We start from the raw sequence: 25,442 nt of genomic DNA, 5'->3' as shown, positions 1-25,442 counted from the left end.
AGAATTCTATATCCAGCAAAACTGTCCTTCAAAAATGAGGCAGAAATTAAAACATTTTCAGACAAAAAATCACTGAGAGAATTTGTGCCCAAGAGACCAGCTCTGCAAGAAATACTAAAGGGAACACTAGAGACAGATATGAAAAGACAGAAGAGAGAGGTACGGAGAAGAGTGTAGAAAGGAAGACTAAGAGTAAAGGTAAAAAGAAGGAAAATTATATATGACATATAAAATCCAAAAGGCAAAATGGTAGAAGAAAGTACTACCCGTACAGTAATAACACTAAATGTTAATGGATTAAACTCCCCAATCAAAAGACATAAACTGGCAGAATGGATTAAAAAACAGGACCCATATATATGCTGTCTCTACTCAAAGGACATGAGGGCAAGGACATAAATGAACATTTGCACACCCATGGTTATAGCAGCATTATTTACAATTACCAAGAGATGGAAAGCCAAAGTGTTCATCAACAGATGGGTGGCTAAACAAACTGTGGCATATACATACGATAGAATATTATGCAGCTGTAAGACAGAATAAAGTTATGAAGTATGTAACAACATGGATGGACCCTAAGGACATTATGCTGAGTGAGATTAGCCAAAAACAAAAGGACAAATACTGTATGGTCTCACTGATATGAACTGGTATTAGTGAATAAACTTGGAATATGTCATTGGTAGCAGAGACCATCAGGAGATAAAAATGGGGTAAGATATTAGGTAATTGGAGCTGAAGGGATACAGATTGTGGAACAGGACTGAATATAAAAATTCAGACATTGACAGCACAATACTACCTAACTGTAACACAATTATGTTAAAACACTGAATGAAGCTGAATGTAAGAATGATAGAGGGAGGAGGGCTGGGGGCATGAATGAAATCACAAAGAAAGATAGACGATAAAGATTGAGATGGTATAATCTAGGAATGCCTAGAGTGTATAATAATAGTGACTAAATGTACAAATTTTAAAAATGTTTTTGCATGAGGAAGAACAAAGGAATGTCATTACTACAGGGTGCTGAAAATTGATGGTAATTAATATTTAAAAATTTCAACTTATTTGTGAGACTAAAGCAAAAAATGTTTATTTGGTACAAAATTTATATTTTGACTAGTGCATTTCCTAACATAACTTATGTAAATAGTTGGTTGAACAACATAAGTACATGGAACCTTGGGTAGGACATGAGATTTTGTTGCTTTGTCCAGAGTGATTCAATCAGTGAGTGGAAAAGTATTTGCAAAGCTCCCTTCAGGGAATGGTGAGAATGGGGGAAAATTCAACCTCCCCAAGTTGAATTCTTGATATTCTCACAAGCAGTGTGGACTACCAAAGCTATAGGCTGAGCCCCCAGTCTTGGGGTTTGTTCATATGAAACATAACCCCACAAAGGATGGGTCAAGCCTACTTAAAATTAGGCCTAAGTGTCACCCCCAAGAGAACCTGTTTTGTTGCTCAGATGTGGCCTCTCTCTCCAGCCAACACAACAAGCAATCTCACCATCCTCCCCCTGTCTACGTGGGACATGATCCCCAGGGGTGTGGACCTTCCTGGCAACGTGGGACAGAAATCCTAGAATGAGCGGAGACCCAGCATCAAGGGATTGAGAAAACCTTCTCAACCAAAAGGTGGAAGAGTGAGATGAGACAAAGTGTCAATGGCTGAGAGATTCCAAACAGAGTCGAGAGGTTATCCTGGAGGTTACTCTTATGCATCAAGTAGATATCATCTTGTTATCCAAGATGCAATGGAAAGGCTGGAGGGAACTGCCTGAAGATGTGAGCTGTGTTCCAGTAGCCATGTTTCTTGAAGATGATTGTATAATGATATAGCTTTCACAATGTTACTGGGTGATTGTGAAAACCTTGTGTCTGATGCTCCTTTTATCTACCTTGTCAACAGACGAGTAGAATATATGGAATAAAAATAAATAATAGGGGGAACAAATGTTAAAATAAATTTAGTTTGAAATGCTAGTGATCAATGAAAGGGAAGGGTAAGGAGTATGGTATGTATAATTTTTTTTTCTGTTTTTGTTTTATTTTTCTATTGTCTTTTTATTTCTTTTTCTGAATTGATTCAAATGTTCTAAGAAATGATCATGATGATGAATATGCAACTATGTGAAGATATTGTGAATTACTGATTATACATGTAGAAAGGAATGATCATATGTTAAGAATGGTTGTGTTGGGTGGGCCACAGTGGCTCAGCAGGCAAGGACGCTTGCCTGCCATGCCAGAGGACCCAGGTTCGATTCCCGGTGCCTGCCCATTTAAAAAAAAAAATGTTTGTGTTTCTTTTTTGTAATGTATTTTTTTAATTAATAAAAAAAAATTTTGTACCAAATGAATATTTTTTGCTTTAGTCTCACACATAAGTTAAAGTTTTAAAATATAAATTACTATTTTCAATACCATGCATTATTGACATTCCTTTGTTCTTCCTCATGCAAAATAAAAGCTTTCTTAAAGTTGCACATTATGTACTGCAACAGTGTCTTACTGACTTCCCCTCCCATATTGGTAATGCCAACAATTAGGGAGAGGGCTTACAGACAAACAACAAAGGGTTTTGAACAAACTGTCACTTTGTTTGGTCTGGCCTTAGGAACCGCAGGGTCTGAACTCAATCACAGCCAGGTGCATGGCTCCTATGGCCCAGGACTTCCTGTCACTCACACGCATACACACACACACTCCAGCACCCTTTCCACACCACCCTTCCTGGAACCAAACCTGAACACTTCAGTTTCCCCTGATTCTCCAACTGGAGACTGGTACTCGGAGAGTCCCCTTCCACTCGGGCTCCCTTAGCCTTTTATGAGTGGGCTGAAACTGATGTACCTGGGTGCTTACCAGTCAGACAGGAGGTGCTCCAAGGAACCTGAGTCCAGAAGCTGCCCCGGATCCGTCGCCACTGCGACGGTGATGAGTGCCCTGGATGGGGAGGTCAGAAATCTGAAAGACAGGGAAAAGCCCCATTGCCAGCACTGGATTCCATTGGATCTCTGGTCTGTGCAATGCCACTGCCACGGGAGAGGGAGGTGAGGACATCACCAGCCTCTCAATCCCGGACAAGCCCCCAGAAATGTTGTGCAAAACCAGGGACAAGGCTGCAAGCCTCCAGGAATGTGTTACGCAGAAACAAGAATAAACCGGGGTTGAGGCACCGAAGTTTCAGGAAGTAGGTTTTATTCGTCTATGGCCATAGGGCTCAGCCAAATAGCCTCTGGAAGTCTGAGCCCCAAGCAGGGGTTGTTACAGGGTTTTAAGGGAAGTGTTTGGCTATGTGCCAATGTACAGAAGGGGAGGTGTCTCCGTAGGAATTTTTCTTTTTGTACCTCCTCCCTGTCAGTGCTTCACAGAGAATGCTATCATTAAGACAGCACCTCTAGCATATAAACACTTGATAGTGACTTTATTATTAGGAGAAACAGGTAATTCACTTAACAGTGTCTCATTTAAAATGGCAGAGCTGGGAGACGTGGGAGACTGGAATACAGGGGAAGGAAAAAAAAAAGCCAAAAGATATAATGGGAAATGGTTCCCCAATGCCAGTAACAGGATTTCCCGCAGAGACATGTTCCAAGCCCTGCTGGAAACTGGGGTCAACCGAAAAAGTATTAACGTTTTGTCAAATAATGAGATAAAGAGAATGTATGAAGAAAAATGTAATCCAAGTTACTACTGTAGAGTGAATAGTGCTCCTACTCCTGGCAAGACAGAAGACCTACGTCCAGCTTCCTTGGCACCTCTGTACCCTCATTTAGTTGCTTTCTTCCAGACAAAGGGATTAGGCCAAACTCCATTATCTTTGACTCCAAATTTGTGGCTCCCCTTTGGTTTTATGTTTCATACTTTTAAATTGGGGAAGCTGTTTACTATTGAGAACCTCCTTCTTTGCAAGTTTTATCCTTACAGTTTTTTTTTAAAGTCTTGATATACCCCATTAATTCCTATTTTAAAAATTGTAGCTTAATGTTTCAAATATGCACTGACTAAAGCATTTCAATATTTAACATTATCCTGACAAATTTGATTTTGATGGTAATTGTACGTGGTAAAATGTTTGTTTGAAGTAATGACTTAAGTATGAAGGATATAAAGGAGTGTTTTTACTTAAAGGAAAAAAGAAGTAGTTTTGTCTTAAGATAAAATAAATGACTGTTACAAAACGAGGAAAATGAACAAGTATTGTAAGTTGCTGAAGGTTTGTGGAAAAGGAAATTATGGTCAAAGTTAGGGAAAGTTTTAGGTGAACTAAAAGGGAAGGTGTTGAAGGCAGTACCCTAACTCTTTAGCATCTACCCTCCTTTACATGAGGTTGAGGCAGGGGACATGGTGTGGGTAAAAGAGTGGAGAAAGAGAAAAAAAAAAAAAACCTCCCTCTGGCCTCAGTGGAGAGGTCCTTACTGTGTTATTTTAGTAACTCCAACAGCTGTCAGAGTTGTGGAGATCATCCTGTAAATTTACCCTTCTAGGGTCATAACGGCCACCGCAGATGATCCCAGGGAATGACCCCTGACCCTGAACACCTGATGCTCGCCATTCTCTGGAAGCCACTGCACCCTTCTCCATCGCAGCTGCCAACAGCTGGCCAGCCCGAGACTGACGCCTGAATGACCGACGTTGCCCTGCTCTAGCTCACCAGAAGCAGCCAGTCAACGCACGGCTGAAGCCTGAGGAGACCCCCAAGCCCTGCCTCTGTCACCACGGAAGCTGACTGATCTACGCATGGCCGAAGATTAAGGAATCACTGCATGGACATCCCGGCCTGCTGGGTCTGTGGACTAATTGTCTTTTCTTGCTCTTTGCATTTGTCTTTCGTTTAGCAGTTTTAGCCCTCCTGGAAATAGGCCACCTGGAGTTCTTCCCCCAAACCAACTTTACTCTAATTTGGTGGGCTCCCTCTTACCCAGATAACTTCCCCCTTCCTAGCCGCTGCCCAGAGTGTGTGCCTGCATTTCTTCCCTGAGGCTAATTGTATGTTCTCTTCCCATAGCCAGTACCATGCTCCTCACTCCTCTGTTTCTGCTCAGCATGGCCATAAGTCCTTCCAAGGGGAGCAATGCATGCCAGGCATGCCTCAAGACCACCTATGTTGGGGAAAAGATGAAAAGTATACCCAGTATTCATTCCAGGGCAGTTCTAGACCTGCATTATTCTGTGTGCACCCTAAAGGAAGGTCCCCCAGTACGCTATAATCCCACCTCGCCAGGTTCAGTAGTGCTGTTTTCACTACTCTAGGGCTGCAAGGCTATCACCATAACCCCTAGAAAGGGAAACAGTTCCCAAGTCCACCTGACCTTCAACGCATGCACAGTTTTACCCCCCACTGAATCCAACACGTTTCCCGGTGTCCACCTGGTAGTGCGATGTGTACGAGATCAGTGGTGAGCTCTTGGCTGTGCTGAGATGGAGGCCTCCTGGGAGCGAGTGCCATGCAGTTTGTCTTGTGCCCAAAGCTATGAGCTGGGCCCTCACTGGAGGGAAAAAAACTGGGTTCCCTGAAACATGTGACCAGAAACGGGGCCCCGCCAGCAGGTGAAGGAATCCCAAGGCAGGTGCTGGGCATGGAGGCCAGGGGGCGTAGGCTGTCAGGGAAACAGGTCAGACCATCTCAGGGGACGTTGCCCCTCCCTCACTTGCACACTTCATATCACCCTGCTTGGCCCCGGAGGATGGCTGATTAGCCAAAGATGGGTAAGATTCCTCAGGAAAGGAACAACCTAAGATAGGCACAGTCACAAAGGGGCCATCAGGAGAAAACTTGAGGCCAACAGAAGTGGAGCACAGACCCTCACCCCCCTCCAACTTTGCAGGGGCCTAAACCCTGCATGGCTACCTTGTTTCCCACGCCCAGCTCAAACTGGGACATATTAACACCTGCAACAAAAAAAAAGAATGAGCCATAGGTGATGCTATTGTCCACTGGCATGGGCAAGCATCAAAGGGGGGAATGTAGCAGGCAGCCCATGTTTGCCCAAGCCATTTCCTCTCACAGCAGGCAGGCGCCTGTTTACTCAGGCCATTTTCCCTTTGAGAAGTCTCCCTTACCCCAGGGACGTTTAAAACTGCACGTAGGCAGGATAAGAAAAATTCCCGCAGAGACCCCTTCCCTTCTGTATATTGACAGGTAGCCAAGTGCTTCCCTTAAAACCCTGTAACAACCCCTGCTCGGGGCTCAGACTTTCAGAGGCCACTCGGATGAGCCCTATGGCCATAGACGAATAAAACCTACTTCCTGAAACTTGGGAGCCTCAACCCCGGTTTGTTCTTGTTTCTGCGTAACACGTTCCTGGAGGCTTGCAGCCTTGTCCCTGGTTTCGCGACAGTTAAAAGGAATTTTCTATCTTGTTGCTCATTAAATTTGTGTAGATAAAATATTCATATATTTAGAGATTGTATAAATTCCTAAAAATTTGACAATCTTCTCACTGTTAATGTTATATCCTGATACTAATCTGAATGATGTTATGTAATCGTATGTGTTAGTCACGGTTTTAGTTATTCTAAGAAGGCTACAGATCATAGAAACAGCCACATCGTCATTTGCACTGCTTTGCTCTAATATTTCTCTAAAAGTATATGTGCTCAACTTTAAAGGAAAGGTTGAACAAATATATATATGTTATAATTTATTTGTTAAATAACATAACTCTAGTAAACGTATAAAAGTGAAACAAAACAAAACTGCTATGGTTTCCTAACATAAAACAACTGTCTAATGTTTTTATTTTGAAAGAAGCTTTATTTAAGCTCAGATTGTGAGTGTTAACTGTTGTCATTAAATTCTGAGGTGTTTACTCTCTATATAAAGCCCAGTAGTTTCCTGGAACTTTAAGCATCTTTAAGTGTCTGAGAAAGATCAAACTCAAATTAAAGATGTGATGAAACTGATCTGGTTAAAACTAAAGAAATTCAATATACAAGGTAAAGAATAATATTGTCTGTATTTCAAAGCTTTAATTTGTGTGTGAGATAAAATAAAAATGTTTATTTTGTCCAAAATTTGCACCATCTAATCTGTTTAGTCAGTTAAACAATGTAATTTAGCTTTATTTGTTACGGAAACTGGAGTAAGGAACAAAATCTTAATGCTGTATACAAGTTAATTTTATGCAATGGTGCATTTCAGAGCATTTGGGGCAGAAAATGAAAAAGTGTTTGCAAAGTCCCTTGCGGGACTGGGAAAGATAGAACTATTAAGCCCCCTCACCTGGGGAAATTCCTGACACTTTTTTAAAGCAAGAAGGGCTCCCAATTGAATAAGCCAAAGCCTCAATTTTGAGGCTTGCCCTTAAGAAACTTATTTCTATAATAATAAACTGAACCTACTTAAGATTAGTACCTAAGAGCCATCTCCAGAAAAATCTCTGCTGTTGCTCAAATGTGGTCTCTCTCTCTAAGCCAAACTCTGAGCTTCCCCTCAGTGTGGGACATAATTTCCAGGGGTGTAAGCCTGGCACTAGCAGCATAAAATATAACTGGCCCTGGCATTGTGGGACATGACTGCACTGTGAGACACAAGTTTCCAGGATGAGCTTGGCCCTGACATCATGGGTAAACTGACCAAAAGGGGTGAAAGAAACAGAGTTTCAATGGCTAAGAGATTCCAAATCGAGTTGAGAGGTCATCCTGGGGGTTACTTTTATGCAAGTTTCAACCAGATAATACAAACTGCCGCAATATGGCAAACCCCAACCAACAGTGTTCCTGTGTTCCTGGAAACCCTGAAGATATACTGTGCTTTCTAAAATTTTACTCAAGTCTGTTTTCAAGAGACTTAACATCCTGTTTGTTCGAATGCCAGAGAAGCTCTGAAACCCAAAGATACTGGACTCTCCAAGAATAACAACTGATTTCATCAGTTCATTCTTTTGCTCCTAAATCTTATTAACTACTCACTCCTCTGTCAAGCTGATGGGAGCAAAACCATGGGCACATCATAATAGAATAAAAAGAGTCTCTCTTAGTCTCTTTTACAGGACCAATACGAGAAAACAGACAGCTGAGAATTCTGAAGGAAAGGAAACTGACCAGTTTCCAGGAGACAGACATCATCATGAATCCCTATGAGGGAAATAGGGAAAATGGCCTCTTCTCAGGAAACAAAATGGCTCAGACCTGCTTGCCCAGCCTTTATATCCTGGTTCCTTCTTTAACTCCCAATAAGCACAAGTTAAGTTTCGAGTTCCTCTAGGCCTGTCCATTTTCCTGAATCCATGTTCAGAAGGGGGCTGTAACTGTAACCTCAAACCTTCCTAAGGGAGGGTCGTGTCTCTTCCTAATTGGATTAGCTTTTGTGCTCAAGGGTTGTGTGTCTTCCTAATTGGATTAGCTTTCACACTCAAGATTGTAAGCCCACAACTCCCAGCCAATGGGGAGCAGGTGAGCAGGGGGAGGGGGCAAGTACATCAGGCAGCCTACATAATCTTTGTCACTGTGCAAAGCCACCACACTCACCTGCTTCCGCTTATCTGGTGGGTGCCCTTTGTCTTGAAAAAAAAAATAAAACAGTGGCTATCTCTGATTTAACCTCTTGTCTTCAGAAATCTTCTTTCAGGTAGGTAACTGTGGCCCCACTCACCTCAAAGATTTAAAGTTTATCTTCAGGGAGAAAGAATATATCCAACTACAATCTAAGAAGTTCCACTTCCCAAATGCTTAGGGTCAGTGCCCCTTTGTCAGCAGGAAGTAGCCAGAAACGGTCATCCAGATAGACCCCAGGACTGGGGAATGGTCCAAGGGCAGGGAGGAATTGTAACCGAGAAATCAGGATTTAAGGAATGATTTTGATTAGTAAATTGCTATATAAAAACTTATATAGCTTTCTGGAATGTTGGAGTAGACAGGGAAATACCTGAGATCTCTGAATTGCAGTCCAGCTGCCTTGATATCTGAAATGAGTGTAAAAAGCCCTTATCCTGCACCTTTGTGATTGCAAGAGCTGGTCATTCTTTTGTGGAGTAAAGGCCCTAAAGCTAGTAGTCAGCCATTAACTACTTCTTCCTTTTGGTTTCTATCTTTAGTACTGAAGTGCTAGCTCTGCCTCCCCGCCTTTCGACTTACGTTAACTATCCGAAATGACCTCATCTCCTCTTGCTAAAATCCTTAAAAACCTTGAACCCCCTAAACTTGAGGAGACAGATTTTGGGCCATTAGGCTGTCTGTTATCCTGCTACATGTGTAATAATAAACTCTTTCTCTCTTTGAAAAAAAAAAAGTGATCATTCCTCACAATGACAATATATAAAATTCTACAAAGGTTCCATGCACTAGTGTAATTTTCCAGAAACCTACAACCTCCAGATGGGTCCCTGGACCAGATAAGTCCTGAAACTTCGAGGACCCAGCCTCTCCAGCACATCTGCTAGTTCCTTCCCCCTATCCCACATTATTGACAGCTCCTTCCAACATGAAAAAGTTAGAATGGGCATAGCCCGAATACCCCTAAAGAGTGGGAGAAAGATCAAAGGTGATGGTGGAGTTATACAGAGAAGGTAGGGTTTAACAAATGAATATGAGTGCCGAATCATTAAATTGACATCTTTTTTTAGTTTCCAGTATCTTAAAGTAGCTAGAAGTAAAAACCTAAAATTGTGGAATTGTAACCCATGCCAAACTCTGAAATCTGTTCTACAACTAATTGTTGTGCTATGCTTTGACAGTTATGGCTTTTTTGTATATATGTTATTTTTCACAAAAAAGAAAAAAAAAGTTGATTGTGATGATAAAAAAAATATTTATTCCTTCTAGCTTCCTATATTCTGGAACAACTAGAAGGAAAAATCTGAGATGATGGTATGGTAGCCCATGACAAATTCTGGAATCTGTCCTGTAACTACTTGTTGAAAGTGCTTTGAAAACTATTGCTTTTTTCTTTTTTTGCTTTGTATATATGTTATTATACAATTTAAAAGCTTTTTTTTTTAAAAAAAGTGATCATTCCTCCTGGCCGCTGCAACTTACTCTTTTCTGTTTCCAGCATACTCTCTGCTTCACCTTTCATTCTTTGTAGAAATGTTCCACAGCCCAAGTCATACTGGTAGGTGAAGACAAAGACTAAAGGAATGATAGGGAAGAGGAAAGCTGGCTGCTTCTTTTCTACTGCTCCAGCTGTTAAAGAGATGACTGCAATGCCAAAGAAAGTCCCAAAATATTTGAGGAGTTCCTGACACCAAGTAATCTGCATAGCCATTTGTCTTTCCCTCATTTCTTTCTGCATCATTAGCTGCCTTTCCAGCTGAAGTCGTGCACTCATAAACAGGAGCTCCTGTTGATTTTTCATGTGTTTGTTCATAGATTTTGAAAATATAAAACCCATCTTTATTGGGCAGTGCACGGCAGAAGTGAGGGGACACGGTGATCTTGACTTGCACTTATTTTTAATTTGACTGAATAAACCCTTAAGATAACAAGCAGGGGAACACGTTTCGGATCGCATCTGAGCCTATAAAACCAAGATGTGAGGTTATGATATTGCTTTGCATGCTGAGTCGATAAGAGAGGACTTTTTTCCCCCATAATTATAAAATATTTTTTACAACTATATAATAGCTTATAGATGGTTTTCTAAAGATAACGTTCCCATTTCCAAAGACAGTGAGACATATCTGGTTTGCAGGTTTACTTTGACTTATTTCTAATGTACACACCCTGCCATTTAATGTCTGCAGTAATAAAGAATTTCTCCATTAAAAGTAAATGCCCACTCTAGCGCAATATGCATTCTATTAGGGGAGGTAGACAAAACATCAAATGAAAATATGGGAGGTAAAATATGTATATAGGAGGTTAACTAAATGGCAGATACCCAGGGAAAAAAAAAGCTGGGAAGGGTCATGGGATGGGTTTCTGAGGGGATAGGTAACAGAGGGAGCCAGACTGACAGAGTATCCCAGTTACAGGGCACAGGTGGTTCAAAGGCCCTGAGGTGGGACATTCTTGGTAATCTTGAGTAACAGGGACAAGACCAATGTGGCTGATGGGAAGGAGTCACAGAGGTCCTGTGAGCCAATGCAAGGACTTTGGCTTCTATTACAAGAGAAACGGGGAGCCACTGGAGGGTTTGAAACAGAGCAGTGAGATGTGCTCCCAGTATGGGTCCAGTTGAGAACAGACCAAAAGGCGTGTCCTGATGGACAGAGAGGTGACACAAACCTGAAAACTGAGTCTCAGGGAGGCAGGCATCATCATCAAGGTCAGCCAGCAGACCAAGTCACCATAGCAACAGCTGACACACCACGACACAGGTTCCCAGGCTGCCTTGCTCTTAATGGTCAACAAAGGGGAGGGGTCCCCTACACCTAATGCATTATATTTATGTTTTTAACAAGTATCTTTGATGTTTCTTATGATCAGACCAATTTGAAAAACATTGCTTTAATACAAGACGCCCCCTTTTGATGGCACCCCAAATGTTTTGAATTACCACCAAGTGTGAAATTCTCCAAAATATCCTCACAAAATGAATTCAAGTGCACTTGATCACAGATTATAAATATACTCCAAATAGGAATTTTAGCCATAGGACAGATGGGAAAGCTTGGAGCAAAGTGGGTATCCTAAAAATTTTAACTAAGATACGTCCTAAGAAAACTGGCAAGTCACTACTTATGCCAGCTCATGCCAGTTCCGATCCCAAACGATTTTCCTAAGGTTCCACCTGGATATCTGGGAGCCACAAAACTGCTTTCTAGTATCTGAGGAAGGCAATTCTGATCGTTTTAACCTTTCGATTTGTTGGTTGATTGACAGGTAAAGCTGAATTGGGATTTCACCAAACTCGCCATGAGGAGAAATGACCACCAGGGGTCAGCAAAAGTCCAGCAAGCAAAGTCAATCCCTTTTTAAAATAGCAAGTGCTCAGACGCAGATCTGAACATTTTTATGTGGGATCTGTGGCTCTGGGGGGATGGGGGCTTCTTAGAATTCTGGATGTCCTTAGCTAAATTATGTTGCTGGTTTTTAAAAATGGTATTCAGCTTTCAACCAGCCCAGGACGTCCCCACCTTTATCTGGGATCTTCACATTACGAAAACACATATTAGATAAATGAATCAGTCAGGCCTGCAGGGCACATTTGGCATTCCGGTGACATTTTTGGTTGACACAGCTGCAGGGGGTCGGGGCGGGACTGATACTAGCATCTGGGGGCAGACGCCAGGGAGGCTGCTAAGTAACTTATAAAGGCACAGGACAGCTCCCCCATGACAAAGAATTATCAGGCTTAAAATGTCAGCAGTTGCTGTCTTACTAATGTAAGACATTAGTAAGTGATGTTAATGTAAGTGAAAACATCAACAAACATTCATATCGGAACTACACTCATTCATCACTGCAACAGTAGGTTGGCTGCATATACAAGAGTTCAGCAAAAATCAATAAAAGCTTTCTGTGAGAATCGATTGACTCTATGGACTTCACAATAAAGAGTATTGTGTATTTTATTTTTTAATGATGTACTGTATATCCTTTATATCAATAAAAGCAAAAGGTCTGAATCTGTATGAATGCATTTTTTTTTCCAAGAACTAGTTGATAAACATTTACCAAGAATCCTCTGAAGATGCACCCTTTTGGGGTAGGGAGAACATTTTAATGTTCTAAAGATATCTGTTTTCCCCAAGTGGATTGTAGATTCAGTGGAATTCTGATCAGAATCTACAGGGTTTTCCAGTGAACTTTTATAAATGATTCTAAAATTGATATGGAAGAGCAAAGAGCTGAGAATGGCCAGAGTTTTTCTGTTGAAGAACAGGCCAGCATCAGGGTCAGGGGAGTGGGATGGAAGGAGACTATCCTACTTGACATCAGGACTTAATAGGAAGTCTTAGAAAAGAGAACCCAGAAATGGACTTAAATACTAGTGAACTTTTTTTTTCTTTTCGGTATATGACAAAAGTAGCAAGTCAGATTAGTGAGGTACAGAGGAAACATTCAATAAATGGACCCAATTATTCACAAGGAAAAAAGACCAAAATTGGATCTCTGTCTCAACACCTTATACAAAAATCCATTCAGATGGATTAAGGTCTTAAATATCAAAAACAAACCTTTAGAAGATATATTTTAGATATTTTTAAGTATTCAAATTCTTAGCCCTTCGAATAGCAAAAAAATTCTTAAGCCACAGAAGTAGTAAGTATAAATAAAACTTTCATACATTTGACTTTTAAAAGTAAGATCCTTTGGGCGGGCCACGGTGGCTCAGCAGACAAGAACGCTTGCCTGCAGTGCCCCAGGACCCGGGTTTGATTCCCAGTGCCTGCCCATGTGAAAAAAAAAAGGAAGATCCTTTGCCCATCAAAAGACTCGGACAAAAGATAAACATCAAGAGTATAAACAGAACAACTATTAAGAAATAAGATGCAAACAATCCATTAAAAAAGGGGAACAAGAAGACAGTAAAAAGTGCTAAACACACTCACATATACACACATATAATGATGAAGGTGCATCAAAGGAACCCAGCAGCCACTTGAAAGAGCCCCCAAAGGCCCAAGTGGAATAATTTGAGCAATAAAATAAATAAAATTGTACTGGATTATAATCCAAAATATAAAAACAATATGCACGAGTCTATACTGATATAAATACGTGCTTGGAAAAGTCAATAAATGGAGAAGAAATACATACACCTCCTGTGCAGAAGAATTCCAAATAATCTGCGCAGCTTCCCCTGCCCGTGAAGAGCCCAATCCCTCCTTCCTTCCACGAGGGCCGCACGCGCTGACTTTCTTCCAGTGGGCAGCCGGGAGGGGCAGGGAAGAGCCTACAGCTCCCACGCGTGACCCACACTGCTCTGGCCAGGTGGTCCAGGACACGCTGACGCCTCTGTCGCCTGGACGTGATGGGATGAGGACGGCACTTTCACCTCTATGATCTTCAGCCCGAAAAACCCATACCCCGGTGTAGCCAAGAGAAATACACCAAGCACATAGCCTGGGACAGGTATATGGAGACCAGGTAGGAGGCCAGAGCAGCAGTCCAGGGACGGGGACGGGGTGGCTTGGACCAGCGTGACAGCAGTGGAGGGGGTGAGAAGTGGTTGGAGTCTGCTCCATGCTACGCTGCCTCCTGATCACCCTATGTTGAACTGAATTGTGACCCTGATCTTCCCCCACCCTCCACAGTGATCTGAGAGGCCCAGAAAGGTCAGGACTGTTTTATTCATCCATTTGTCATCATTATTAATCAGTCCTTGACACAGGTCCAGCACAGTGGAGGCACCAGGAATGAGAAAATGAATGGACCCAATCGTGGTGTTCCCTTCCTCCTTAACCCTCTATGGCTCCCCATAATCTGGGACACAGTGAGGACGTTCTCAGCCTATCAAACAAGGCTCTCTTTTTCATCTCCATGCCTTTGCTTGTGCTATCTCCTTCTCCAGGACAGTCAAGAGGCCACATCAGGGTAGGGGTGCTGTAAGGGAAGTCGGAGTACCAAGGGTACCAGGCATACACCCTCTTTGGACACCATCCCTCTAGAAGAGGTTATTGTGGGGGGATTTTGCCTTATTCTCTGATCTTTACCGGGGACTCAGCCCCAGGTAACCCACAGAGATATGATGAGCCGCTTCTGCCAAGAAAGTGAGTTTCCCAGGGCCTAGACCAGCAGGCCCCCAGAGCAGGAAATGCCTTCTTGCCCAGAGAAAACCTCACCCATGGGTGTGTCTCACAGGCCCAAGCAAGAAGGAACATGGTTCAGGACGGCAGGTGACATCCAGTCCCCTGATCCTGAGTCTCAAGCCTGGGGTTCTGGGGAGGACAGGCTGCGGCACCGTGGGTGGTCCCCTACTGCCAAGGAGGAAGACCTTCTTCCCCAAACCAAGAGGAACCAGACTTCTTGGTTCCCAGCAATAGAACGAAGCTAAGAGTGAGGAAGCATGGAAGGTCGGGGGCTGGGGGGACCAGGCTCAGAAAGGAGGCAGGAGTAGGAAACACTATAGGGTTGGGAGGCAGGATCCACAGACCCGGACTTGGGGCCGGAGGAATCTAGTCGGACCTGTGCCTGTGCAGCACCTTCTCCAGGGCTCCTCCTACGGCATCAGTCCCAGGAGGGAACAGCCAACGGGTGGGGGCTCCCTGGAGCATGAGGCTCAGACTCTCCAGCTCTCATAGCTGGAGCCAGGCCCTGGGATCTCTACTCCCAAAGCTGCCCACTTGTGGGCAGAAGGAATGCCACAAAAAGGAAATTGGGGTAAAGGACGACAGGCAGCCAAACTTGACAAATGCTCATCACAAGCCTGGATCCACCCTCAGAGTCACTGCTCTGGGGGAAGCATGGCCCCCAGTCTACTGGGCCCCTTGGAAATGGCAAATCCTCCTGGGGGAGGCCAGGGAGTGACCCACAATCACTGAGCTGCTGGCATAGGTTCCTGCTTAACCTTGTTCCACTTGTGAGGGGAGGTGTCTCCGCGACAGAACAGAGTCCGGGATCCAGAAATGACTGTAGTCCCCTCCCCTTGGAAGGTTGAGGGTGCATTGGGCAGGCCGGGGTGGGGGCTACAATGGGGAATCCCGGGGACCTAGTCTACCAAGCAGCCTTGACAACAGCTCCAGTTTCCCAGGCCCCTGCCTCTGCCTCGGCCCTTGAAGACTCAATCACTAAGTCGGTCTGTCCAGGGAGAGGCTCGGGGTGGGGGGTGGGGATTTCTGAGCCATCAGAATTCCTCACTGTTGGCCTCCAGGCAAAAACCAGCCATGGTTGTCCCTGGAGCTGATACCCAACCTTCCCTCATGCTCCCAGGACCCTTCCTTCTTCCTTCCTTCCCGCTTCCTTTTTCTTCTCTCTCTGACATTTTCCTCTTTATAGGAGTTCTGGGGCAAAAGCACTGGTGCCTACAGAGGGAGGGAGAAGGGCCTAGGCAGGAGGCAGCTGGGTGGGTGGGGGATGTTGAGGGAAGTGGGTATTGTGGTGCCTGGGTGGAGCCGTGAATACCCTACACCCCAGAGGCCCATAGCAAGGCAGCAGCCCGTGATTCAGGTCTCCTCCCCACCCCCAGGCGGCTCTGAGCAGACTTGCCTGGCCACATCCCCACAGGAGCCTTCTGAGAGACCTTAAATGCTCTGCAACCCCTACTCCAGGGCTTCTGACGCAAGCTGGTCCTCAAACTCTAGAGCAAAATTCAACCCAAGATTAGTTTGATTCCTCCAGGGCACAAGGGAGAGGCACACACGGGGCCTTTGTTGGTGGGAACGCCCCTATTTGTAGGGTGGGTTGAGTGCTTTCCAGACCACTCTCCCCCTTGCCCTGCCCCCACACGCACTGATTTCCTGACAGGACACTTACTGGGACCCAGAGGGTGAGTGTCAGGAGTATGCAGGACCCTCTCTACCACTAGGAGGTTCAAAATTGGCCAGACACTCTTCCAACCAGCCCCAGTGAACTGGACTCTCTGGGACTTTGAGCCTCGGGCAAGGGGACTTTGAAAAGAGCTCAATGGACAGCTCAGAATTCGTTTGGGGTATCGGTGGCCAATGGTCCTGGTGGGGATGTTTGGGGACAGCAGGAAAAGGGAATGTTGGCATAGCCCTGCTCCCAGGGACCGACCAGCTGCCTGGCCACCCAGCGGTCCTGCCCGTTCTCTGAGCCTTGTTCTCCATCCTTCTGGTCACTTCCGTAGGTCCCCCAACATCCTTCCCATGCATTTCTTTTCTACCTAATTTGGCTAGAGTCCATTTCTTTTGCTGGCATCCAAGGGTCTTGATGCAGGGTTCGCCTTCGGAATTCAAAGGCAGATGAGATGTCATTGGGACCCTTCTCAGAAGATGTTTGCCTCTCTGGGTCTCTAGAAGACTGCACTGCCAGGCAGTTTTCACGGAAAAGCAGAAAAGCTTGGTGTCACTATCGTCACTGCTACCATTTAGGGTAAGTTCTTTACTGTTCCCATGACCTAGTGCTAGTTGTAGTATTCGCTCCAGTGACCCTCCTTTTTTTTCTGCTGCCGCCTGCGCATAGGATTAATTTATATACCTCAGGAGAGAGATTTGATTCAGTTTGCCTCATCAAGTTCTGAGCATCTGGACTGGGCAGGGTGTTGTGCCAGCCCCCTTCAGAAGAGTGAGCCTTCTGCTTGCCTGGTCCTCTCACTGATGCTCCAATCAGTTGTGGTCAAAAAGAAGTAACCCTGTGCATGAATGAGTGAGTGAGTGAGGGGGTGAATGGGGCTTTCCCCTGGCCTCCTGGTCAGACTGAATCATCACTTCCTCCCAAGGCTTCCACACTTCTGCTCCAGCACAGCCCCTACTCGGCCTCTCCGAGTTTGTGGAGAAAAAGTCTGTACTCCCAAAGAGAGTTGCTCTAACGGTACTAACCAACGCTCCCTGAATTCAACCATCCTCCAACATGGGGATTGGATCTTACATTATCTCCCCTCTCCATCCCCAGTGCAATGGTTTCCATACAGTAGGGGCCAAACAAATGCCCACTGAATCAAGCAGAGATTTCTGGATCCACTAGTGATTGTCAGACAGCACCTCTGGCCCCAGGGAAGCACTTGATATGTGCCAGGGACTGTCCTAGGCACAATTAATCTCACGACAGCCCTTTGGGGTGGGCATTATTATTGGCCCCACTTTATGCATGAGAAACATGAGGTGCGGAGAAGCCACAAGACTTGCCTAAACAGTGGCACTGTGGTTCTAGCCAGCAGTCTGGCTCCAGAGCCAAGGTGCCCGGCTGCTTTACCAGGCTGTTGCCTGGTGCTGCTTGGCACTGAATTAAATGAGGCGTTCTGATGCAGCCACAACACATTTTAAAAAGTAAAAGCCTATTAAAAATGAATGCGTCCATCCACCCCCCATCCTGCCCCTCCCTTGGGGAGACAGGGCTTGGGGATGGGGGTGAGGGTGGAACAGGGACGCCCCTTTACACATCACTTGGAAAATAAAACCTGCGAGTTGAATCATCATCTTTGTCAGGCCTGGTGAAAACATCGTGTACCTGTCCCCTGTGAGGTTTGGCAGCTGCCATTCCCCAAAGCGGAGTTGTGAAAGAGCGACAGCCGGATATATTTGTGACTTTGGCATCACGGCTTCCAGGCCAAGTCAGAAACAAACAGGGCAGTGCCCCCCACACACCCCTCATGCCCCACAAGTTTCAGGCCAAGCTCTCTCACCAGGAAACGAAAGGAAACAGCAGCTGCTCGCTGTGGGGGCGTTTCCAGGCCATGAGGCCCCAAGGAGGCTCAGACCTGCCCTCTCTGTTGCCACATCCGACGCGGCCTGCCCACCTCGCCGTCCCCAGCCAGGCAGGAGCCGACACCCCTGCGTCCCCCCACCCCCCCACCCCCGCCCCAGCCCTCCTTGCAGGCAGCCAGCCCCATGTTGGGGGAGATGGCTCCAAATACCGAGTGGGTGAGATTTCCAGGCCTGGCCACCACAGGGAAATGGTAAGAGGCTCATTTCATTTCCTCAAACGAGCCCACGTGGCTGCTTAACTCAGTGGGCTGTAAGCTTAGGTATGTTAAAAATGCAGGTTCCCCGGACCCATTCCAGACCTAAGAAAGCAGGGAGGGCCCCTGTATTGGGTACTTTTTCAGCTTTTCCAAGTGATCCACCCGGGCCACCAGGCTGGCAGTCACTCAGGGATGGATGAGAGACGGTCTCGGTCCTCCCCTGTCCAAAGGAGCCTGGAGCCACTCGCTCCACACATGACCCCGAGGCACCCTGGCCTTGTTTCCTTGGGCACACGGAATTCTTGCCCACTTGAGGGACTTTGCTGGAGCTGTGCCCTCGGCCAGGAGGGCAGCTGTCGGGTCCCTCCCTTCTCATCCCTAGTCACAGACCTGTCTTGTTTTTTCACAAGACTTCCTATTCTATCACTTCCCAGCAGTCTGTAAGCTCCGTGCCACTTTCACTCACCACTCAGAACCTAGTCCCTGTGTATACAGCAGGTGCACCATAGTTAGCCATTGTGTGACACAGATACTCAAAAAGAGCAGAGACCAGTTCTGCCTCTAGAAGGTGGGAGGAAGCCCACCACCTTCCTTCACAAAGGAGAAAGGCAAAACCAGACAAGATCCCAGGAAACTTTTGTACCCCACCCCCCACTTCTCATCTTCCCCAACCCAATTTCCCTTACAGCCAAGTCTTATATTCCCAACACACCACAAGGCAACTGGGGCCAGAACTGTCTGAATGAGTTTATTGTCATTCACATATTTGGTAGAAAAAGGAATATGGCAAATGGGTTAGGCTTGTATGAAAAAAAAAAAATCCGGGTTTGTACATGTTGCTCTATTTACATCTGGGAGCAGGGCTCTCCCCAACCTCAGGCGCAGCAGCTGCACTTGTCCGACGCCCCTTTGCAGATGCAGCCCTGGGCGCACTTGGCACAGCCCACAGGGCAACAGGAGCAGCAGCCTGGGGAAGGAAAAGGGGCAGATATGAGCACTCAGGAGAGTGAGTGAGGGTTCCCGCACTTCCCGACAAGGGACACTGTGGAGGTGCCACCTTCCACTAGGAAGGGGCGTGTCACCATTCCCTAGGGAGGCAGAGAGGACTGGGGACACGGGAGGGTGAAGAAAAGATGCTACTCACTCTTCTTGCAGGAGGTGCATTTGCACTCTTTGCATTTGCAGGAGCCAGCGCAACTGCAGGAGTCACCTGCAAGGGAGAGAAAACATGGCCAGTGAGCAATAAAAGTGATAAGAGATACAATCGTTGGTCAACAGGTGTTTCCTGCATCCTGCTTGTTGGTCAACAAGTGCTCCCTGCGTCTTGCTCTGTGCTGTGCCCAACTTTGGGAGTTCTTGGCTCACCCAGGGCAGACTGAAGTCTAGCCCCCAACTTTTCTCACTCATGCAGGGAAGGACAATGTGCTCTCCTGTTTTAACCCCACAAGGAAGTTCCCAGGTTCCAGACCCAGCCAAGAAAGTCGAAGGTGGCCAAAGTCATACGCCCTGAGCCCAGAAGAGGCTACATCGCCGGCCACCCATTCAGCCCAGGGAACTGAGAGGCATCGACAGAGCACTCGGGTCCAGTCCAGCAGCCCCCTGACCAACTGGGTGACGTGGAGCAGGACATCTTTGAGCCTCAGTCCCCACGCCTCTGAAATGAGAGGCTCTAGGCAAGCGAGAAAGCATTATCCCTGCATCTACTTAGCTCACAACTCAATACCTCCTCCCTCCATCCCCACAGATGCTCAGTCCAGTGGCTGGGACTGGGGTATGTATCTTCAAGGTCAGAAGCAGGCGTCCCTTACCAGTGGCGCAGGAGCAGTTGGGGTCCATTTCGAGCCGAGTTGAGAGCGGAGGTCCAAAAGCAAGTGACGAGGAGACCGTTAGGCTAGTGGAAGGCGTGCTGGAGACCAGGAGATAGCTGGCTCACTTTATAGCCCGAGGAGCCAGCACGGGCGCAAAAGCCCCGCCCCGGCGCTTGCACACCACTTCCTCTGAGTCAGCGAAGCCCGCCGCGCGCTCGGCTGGGCTGTGCGCACCCAGCGGGGCCGGGCGCAGCGTTCCCAGGACGCGGTCCCGGGCGCACGGCGCGTGGGTTTCCTGTTTGGCTCCCGCTCGCGGGGGCGGGGCTGTGCGCCTGGCCTGGCAGCACGCGGTGTCCCAGCTACTCGGCCTGCCCCTTCCCAGTTTTCCCGTGACTGCCGCCTCTCCCGGCTCCCATGTTTTCCGGTAACTCAGCCCCCGGGTCCTCGCGTCCTCCCTACCCTCGCCCCGGTTATCTTCAGCTTTGTCTTTGCTTGGAGCTCGTGTGCAGCAGCAGCCTCGTGCTCACGTCCGCGGCCCGGGGGGAGTGGTGTGCAGAGGACCTGCGGGGGTGACCTTCGCCCCCCATCCGCATTCCTTCTCCTTCTCCACCCTGGGGCTTCCGCCGAGTTTCTCCTGCACACGGCAACGCGGTCTAACTGCAGGCTCTGCCTCCCTGCCCTCATTCCATTTTCCACTCCGGAAAGGATGTTAATGGGCCCCTCCACCCCAGGGCCTTCCTTTGCTTAAATCTGTCCAGTGCCGCCCCTCCCCGCACACACAGTCTCCCAGCCCAGCCCAGTCCAGGTGGGGTGGCGTTTCCCAAAACGTGGGAAGCCCCCAGAGAAGGGATCAGTTTAGGTGATAGGCAGACCCAGCTTTAAATAACATGGCGAGAAAAGTGAATTTTTCTGACAATTACATAGGATTTAATTTGTGGATGAGGATGGGGTTGTTTTGACCACTTTTTTAACCCTCACAACCACCCTAAAGGGAAATACTATTATTTATGAGTCATTTTACTAAGGCAAAAGGTACAGGACAGGAATTTATGTAACTTGGCCAGGGTCACTAAGCTAGGAGGTGATGCTGCTGGATTTGAATCCTGTCTGCCTCCCAAGGGAAAGAGAAGGTCAAGGAAAAAACCTCCCCTTGATGCAGGTATGTCTTCAACACTTCTCTACTGTCTGAACTATTTTAAACAATGACAGGCTTCAGACTCCACCCTGGCAGGAACAAAAGTGATCCAGAAATTTGTATGTATGTATGTACACACACGCATATATATTCTATGGTTAGCATCTATGTCTGGAAGTAGGACTGATTCTCATTTTCAATAGTGATAAAGGGTTCACTTTTCATATATATGTATTTCATATGTATATATATTTAAATATATAAATATTTGAGAAAACATGAATCCTTTAAAGGAAAAATGTTAAGTAAAATACTAACAAAGTGTAATGGTGCATACCTATCTTTGTATTTCCCTTCAGCTAGCTATAGTTACAGGTTTTATGTGCTTTGCAACCTATTACACAGAAAACAACAGACAAGTGAAGATTTAAGGGGAGTGCTATCAGCTGCCAATTCACAAAATGGGAGTGTAATGTGGAATCTTTTGAAGGTTTTTGTTTTTGTTCTACTTCTTTTCATTGAGACTGGAATCAAGCTTACATGTGAACTATTGGTAATTTAAGTTACCAATAGTAACTTAAAATAAATACTTGACAGCCAGGCCTGGCTTATTTGTCTGGACGTTGAAATAAATGTCCCCTGGCTATGAATGATAACAAAATAATAGCTAATATTTATAAAGACTTCACCATGTTCCAGGCACCATTCTAAATTCTTTAAATGTATTAACTCATTTAATCCTATTGGCCAGACACTATTGTTATGCCCCTTTTCCTGCACAGAAGACTGAGCCGCAGAGGGGCTAAGCCACAGGAATGGGATTTGCTTTCATGCAGGGTAACTGTAGCATCATGCTCTCACCCTCCTCTCTATGCCACCACTTCATGTGGGGAACGAGAACACCGAAGACCTGCCCCAGAGGAAGCAGTAAGAGAGCAATGAGCTGGGAGCCAGGATCCCTCGGCATAGCTCTGGGACCACTCTGGACTTCAGTTTCTTCCCGGTCAAGCCAGAGGCAGAATTGAACCATCTCAAAAAGTCTTTCCAGAATTGAACTATGAGAGGCAGGATTGAGCATCCAGTGATATCATGATCTGCCAGCTGTGGCTAGAGTTGAGGCCATCTATAGCATAAGTTCAGATTTCTGAGCTGTGTGACCTTGGACAGATTGCTTAACCTCTCTGGAAGATGGCAAAATTTCTCTAGCCCCTCACCCAATTGTATAAAGATCAAATGACATGAAGCATGGAAAAGGCTTTTGTGGGACAGCATCTTCTCCCAGGCTTTGTACAGACGGTTATCCACACTTCCCCGGCACAGGATTCGCAAAGCTCCACTCCCATCCCTGGCCTCCAGCCAAGAGTGATGCTTCCAAACAGACGGGCCTTTCCCCAGAAGTTTGTGGGTATTAAATGGGATTCTCTCCCCAAGAAAGTCAATGTGGACAGTAATGATCATGATGGCCACTATTAATGAAGCTCTAACCAGGAACCAAGCACTGTCTCATTTCATCCCCACACAGAATATAATCTGTGTTCTACAGAGGAGGAAACAGGAGCCCACAGAACCAGAGCCACTTGCTGAGGTCCCATAGCCGGGGAGTGGTGGTGTGGGACAGCACATGACTGTCCGAGACCCACACACTTGGCCCATGCTAGCCTCTGAAATCCCCTTTTTACACCATGGGCAAGCGTGGTCCTGACTCCTAGGCCATATGACTCATCTGCCTCTTTGAACATCTAACAGCAGTTCCCTCAACAAATAGCCAGGGGGGCTAACCGTTAGCACTAATTGCAAGTCACCTTGGACTCTCACTCCTATCACTCCTAATAGACGCCACCACACCCTCAAGCTGCAGAATCCACCATCACCCCTGCACCAAAAGAAGTACTTCATCTGGCACCAATTCCCATGTACACATCCATCTGTCTGGGAAACCGCTGGGCAATTCCCTCCAAATCCCTAGCTGCTTTGCTGATTTGAACTAACCAAGGGCTGGAATTTGAAGGAGGGGCAGATTTCAACCTGCTCTTAGGAGGAACTTCCAAAGGCTCAGAGCCAAAACCCAGCAGAGAACTCCAGGGAGTAGTGAGTGTCCTGCCAATGGCACTGGGCTCCTTGTTGGGGCTGTCTGGGACAGGGGCCCCCACTCTGCGGCCGGCCTGCAGACTGCTTCTGGTCTGCCAAGTGCTTTTGATGAACCCACATGCATTAGTTTGTGTAATTCTTGTGTTTTTCCTTTGTTATTTTGTTTTTAATGTATTTCTTGAAATTTAGTTGTCTGTTGAATATTGAAAGGGTTTATATTTTGTGTTCTTTTGTTTTCTTAGTGATTCATTTTTTTTGGCATGGGCAGGCACCAGGAATCAGACCCGGGTCTCTGGCATGGCAGGCGAGAACTTGGCCACCGTGCCACCATTGCCCGCCCTCATTTTTATTTTATTTTACTGAAATTTAGCTCTGAGACAGTTAGGACAGATGGTCCTTCACCACGGGGAGTTTTGAGAAGCCCTGTGTAAGGGATTCAAGCAGGTGGAGACTTGGATTCCATCCCCTCTGAGACCCCTTCAAGCCTAACATCCCATGAGGGACTGAAGTTGGGCAGTGAATGGAAATGAGAGATTGAGAAGTTTCTATGCCATGAGCATTTGACATGAGAACGGGCAGGAAGCTGTACCTGACACACACACACACCCCGCACCCCTTCCCTCAGTTCTATCATCTGGCACAGTGCTCTTCCATTATACAGCTGCAGACCTGGGAGCTCACAGGTAACCTGACTTTCCTTAGGGCACTCTGTTTGTGAGGGCTAACATTTGGGTGCAGAACCCAGGCCACTGGACTCTCAGTCCAATTGCCCAGCCGAGCCCAGCACAATGTCCCTTATTACCAACCCACACAAAGGAAACCAGAGCCAAAATAAAGTCAATGATTTTTATTGTCATTCGCATATTTGGTAGAAAAGGGAATGTGGCAAATGGGTCAGGCTTGTATGAAAAAAAAAATCCGGGTTTGTACAGGTTGCTCTATTTACATTTGGGAGCAGGGCTCTCCCCGACCTCAGGCGCAGCAGCTGCACTTGTCCGACGCCCCTTTGCAGATGCAGCCCTGGGCGCACTTGGCACAGCCCACGGGGCAACAGGAGCAGCAGCCTGGGGAAGGAAAAGGGGCAGATATGAGCGCTCAGGAGAGTGAGTGAGGGTTCCCGCACTTCCCGACAAGGGACACTGTGGAGGTGCCACCTTCCACTAGGAAGGGGCGCGTCACCAGTCCCCAGGGCGGTAGAGAGGACTGGGGACGCCGCAGGGGGAAGAATGGGTGTTTACTCACTCTTCTTGCAGGAGGTGCATCTGCACGCTTTGCATTTGCAGGAACTGGCGCAGTCGCAGGAGCCACCTGCAGGGAGAAAGGCAGAGGTGAGAACCGACCTGAATCCTGAACGCTGGACTGCGTGCAAGGAGTCAGGCGTCGAGTCGTAGCTCCGTCACGAACTCGGTTCAAAATAACCTAAATCGAAAAGAAAAAGGTGCACCAAGACACGTGGGAAAGGGGCGAGTATCACTGTAAGGTCAGGGAAAGGAGTCAGACTGCTTTTCTAGATCTCCACTCCCCGCGAGCGCCCCCATCCCCGGACCAGGCAACCTTACCGGTGGCGCAGGAGCAGTTGGGGTCCATGGCGAGTTGAAGCGGTGGCTAGAGTCCGGAGGAAGCAGGGACAGAGATGGCTGGTAGAGATTCGAGGAGGCTTGGTGGAGACAAGGGGAAGGCGGGCTATCTTTATAGCGGGAAGAAGCCGGGACTAGTGCAAAAGCTCCGCCCGGGCCGGCGCCGCCTGCACACGCCCCGCGCTGAGTCACCCGTCGCTCCGCGCGGCACTCCAGGCCGAGCACGCGGGCTGTGCGCACCGGGCTGTGCACCCGAGCCGCCGAGCGCCAATTCTCAGAAGTTGTGCAATGCACGCGCTACCCCGGGACCGCCTCGACAGGAGAGGGGTAGAGTGCAGAGGGAGGCTCTGGTGTGCAGGGCTGCCCGGGCCGTGTGCCGAGCACACAGCCGCCTGCTCCCTGCCCTCAGAGGTG

At 46.9% G+C, this 25,442-nt stretch overlaps 2 protein-coding genes and 1 long non-coding RNA gene across 5 annotated transcripts in view; all 3 read right to left on the bottom strand.

Annotated features, from left to right (window-relative positions):
* Positions 1 to 18,294, bottom strand: part of LOC143659483 (uncharacterized) — a 43,463-nt gene extending 25,169 nt beyond the window's left edge. For 2 of the 3 annotated variants that reach the window (XR_013163578.1, XR_013163576.1), the window contains exons 1-2: positions 11,181 to 18,294; positions 2,874 to 2,975 (exon numbers count right to left, since the gene is read on the bottom strand). This is a non-coding gene — a long non-coding RNA (uncharacterized LOC143659483). Of the gene's footprint in view, positions 1 to 2,873; positions 2,976 to 4,430 lie in introns of all 3 variants that reach the window. The other variant, XR_013163577.1, reaches the window with a different exon arrangement.
* An 861-nt stretch (positions 18,295 to 19,155) lies between these two features.
* Positions 19,156 to 20,397, bottom strand: LOC143659482 (metallothionein-2). The gene is made up of 3 exons (XM_077132499.1): positions 20,229 to 20,397; positions 19,565 to 19,630; positions 19,156 to 19,387 (listed from the first exon to the last, which is right to left on the bottom strand). Exons 1-3 carry the CDS (start codon positions 20,254 to 20,256, stop codon positions 19,296 to 19,298), a joined length of 186 nt encoding a protein of 61 aa, XP_076988614.1. The 5' UTR covers positions 20,257 to 20,397; the 3' UTR covers positions 19,156 to 19,295.
* Positions 20,398 to 24,283: 3,886 nt separating this feature from the next.
* LOC143659481 (metallothionein-2-like) lies at positions 24,284 to 25,150 on the bottom strand. The gene is made up of 3 exons (XM_077132498.1): positions 25,011 to 25,150; positions 24,694 to 24,759; positions 24,284 to 24,515 (listed from the first exon to the last, which is right to left on the bottom strand). The coding sequence occupies exons 1-3, from the start codon at positions 25,036 to 25,038 to the stop codon at positions 24,424 to 24,426; spliced, it is 186 nt and encodes a 61-aa protein (XP_076988613.1). The 5' UTR covers positions 25,039 to 25,150; the 3' UTR covers positions 24,284 to 24,423.
* Between the last annotated feature and the right edge of the window lie 292 nt (positions 25,151 to 25,442).

The sequence above is a fragment of the Tamandua tetradactyla genome, chromosome 16 (assembly GCF_023851605.1).
Source record: "Tamandua tetradactyla isolate mTamTet1 chromosome 16, mTamTet1.pri, whole genome shotgun sequence".
In the NCBI taxonomy this organism is placed as follows: domain Eukaryota; kingdom Metazoa; phylum Chordata; class Mammalia; order Pilosa; family Myrmecophagidae; genus Tamandua; species Tamandua tetradactyla.
Note: the sequence above shows the minus strand (reverse complement) of the source record. Positions and strands in the feature narration are given on the sequence as shown.

Bases quoted from the DNA above. Each gene is read 5' to 3' on its own strand.
- LOC143659482 (XM_077132499.1), bottom strand. From the start codon at position 20,256: ATGGACCCCAACTGCTCCTGCGCCACTG. The intron at 19,631-20,228 runs GTAAGGGACGCC...TCTCCCTTGCAG, and splicing joins CAACTGCTCCTGCGCCACTG to GTGACTCCTGCAGTTGCGCT. The intron at 19,388-19,564 runs GTGAGTAGCATC...TTCCTTCCCCAG, and splicing joins ATGCACCTCCTGCAAGAAGA to GCTGCTGCTCCTGTTGCCCT.
- LOC143659481 (XM_077132498.1), bottom strand. From the start codon at position 25,038: ATGGACCCCAACTGCTCCTGCGCCACCG. The intron at 24,760-25,010 runs GTAAGGTTGCCT...TTCTCCCTGCAG, and splicing joins CAACTGCTCCTGCGCCACCG to GTGGCTCCTGCGACTGCGCC. The intron at 24,516-24,693 runs GTGAGTAAACAC...TTCCTTCCCCAG, and splicing joins ATGCACCTCCTGCAAGAAGA to GCTGCTGCTCCTGTTGCCCC.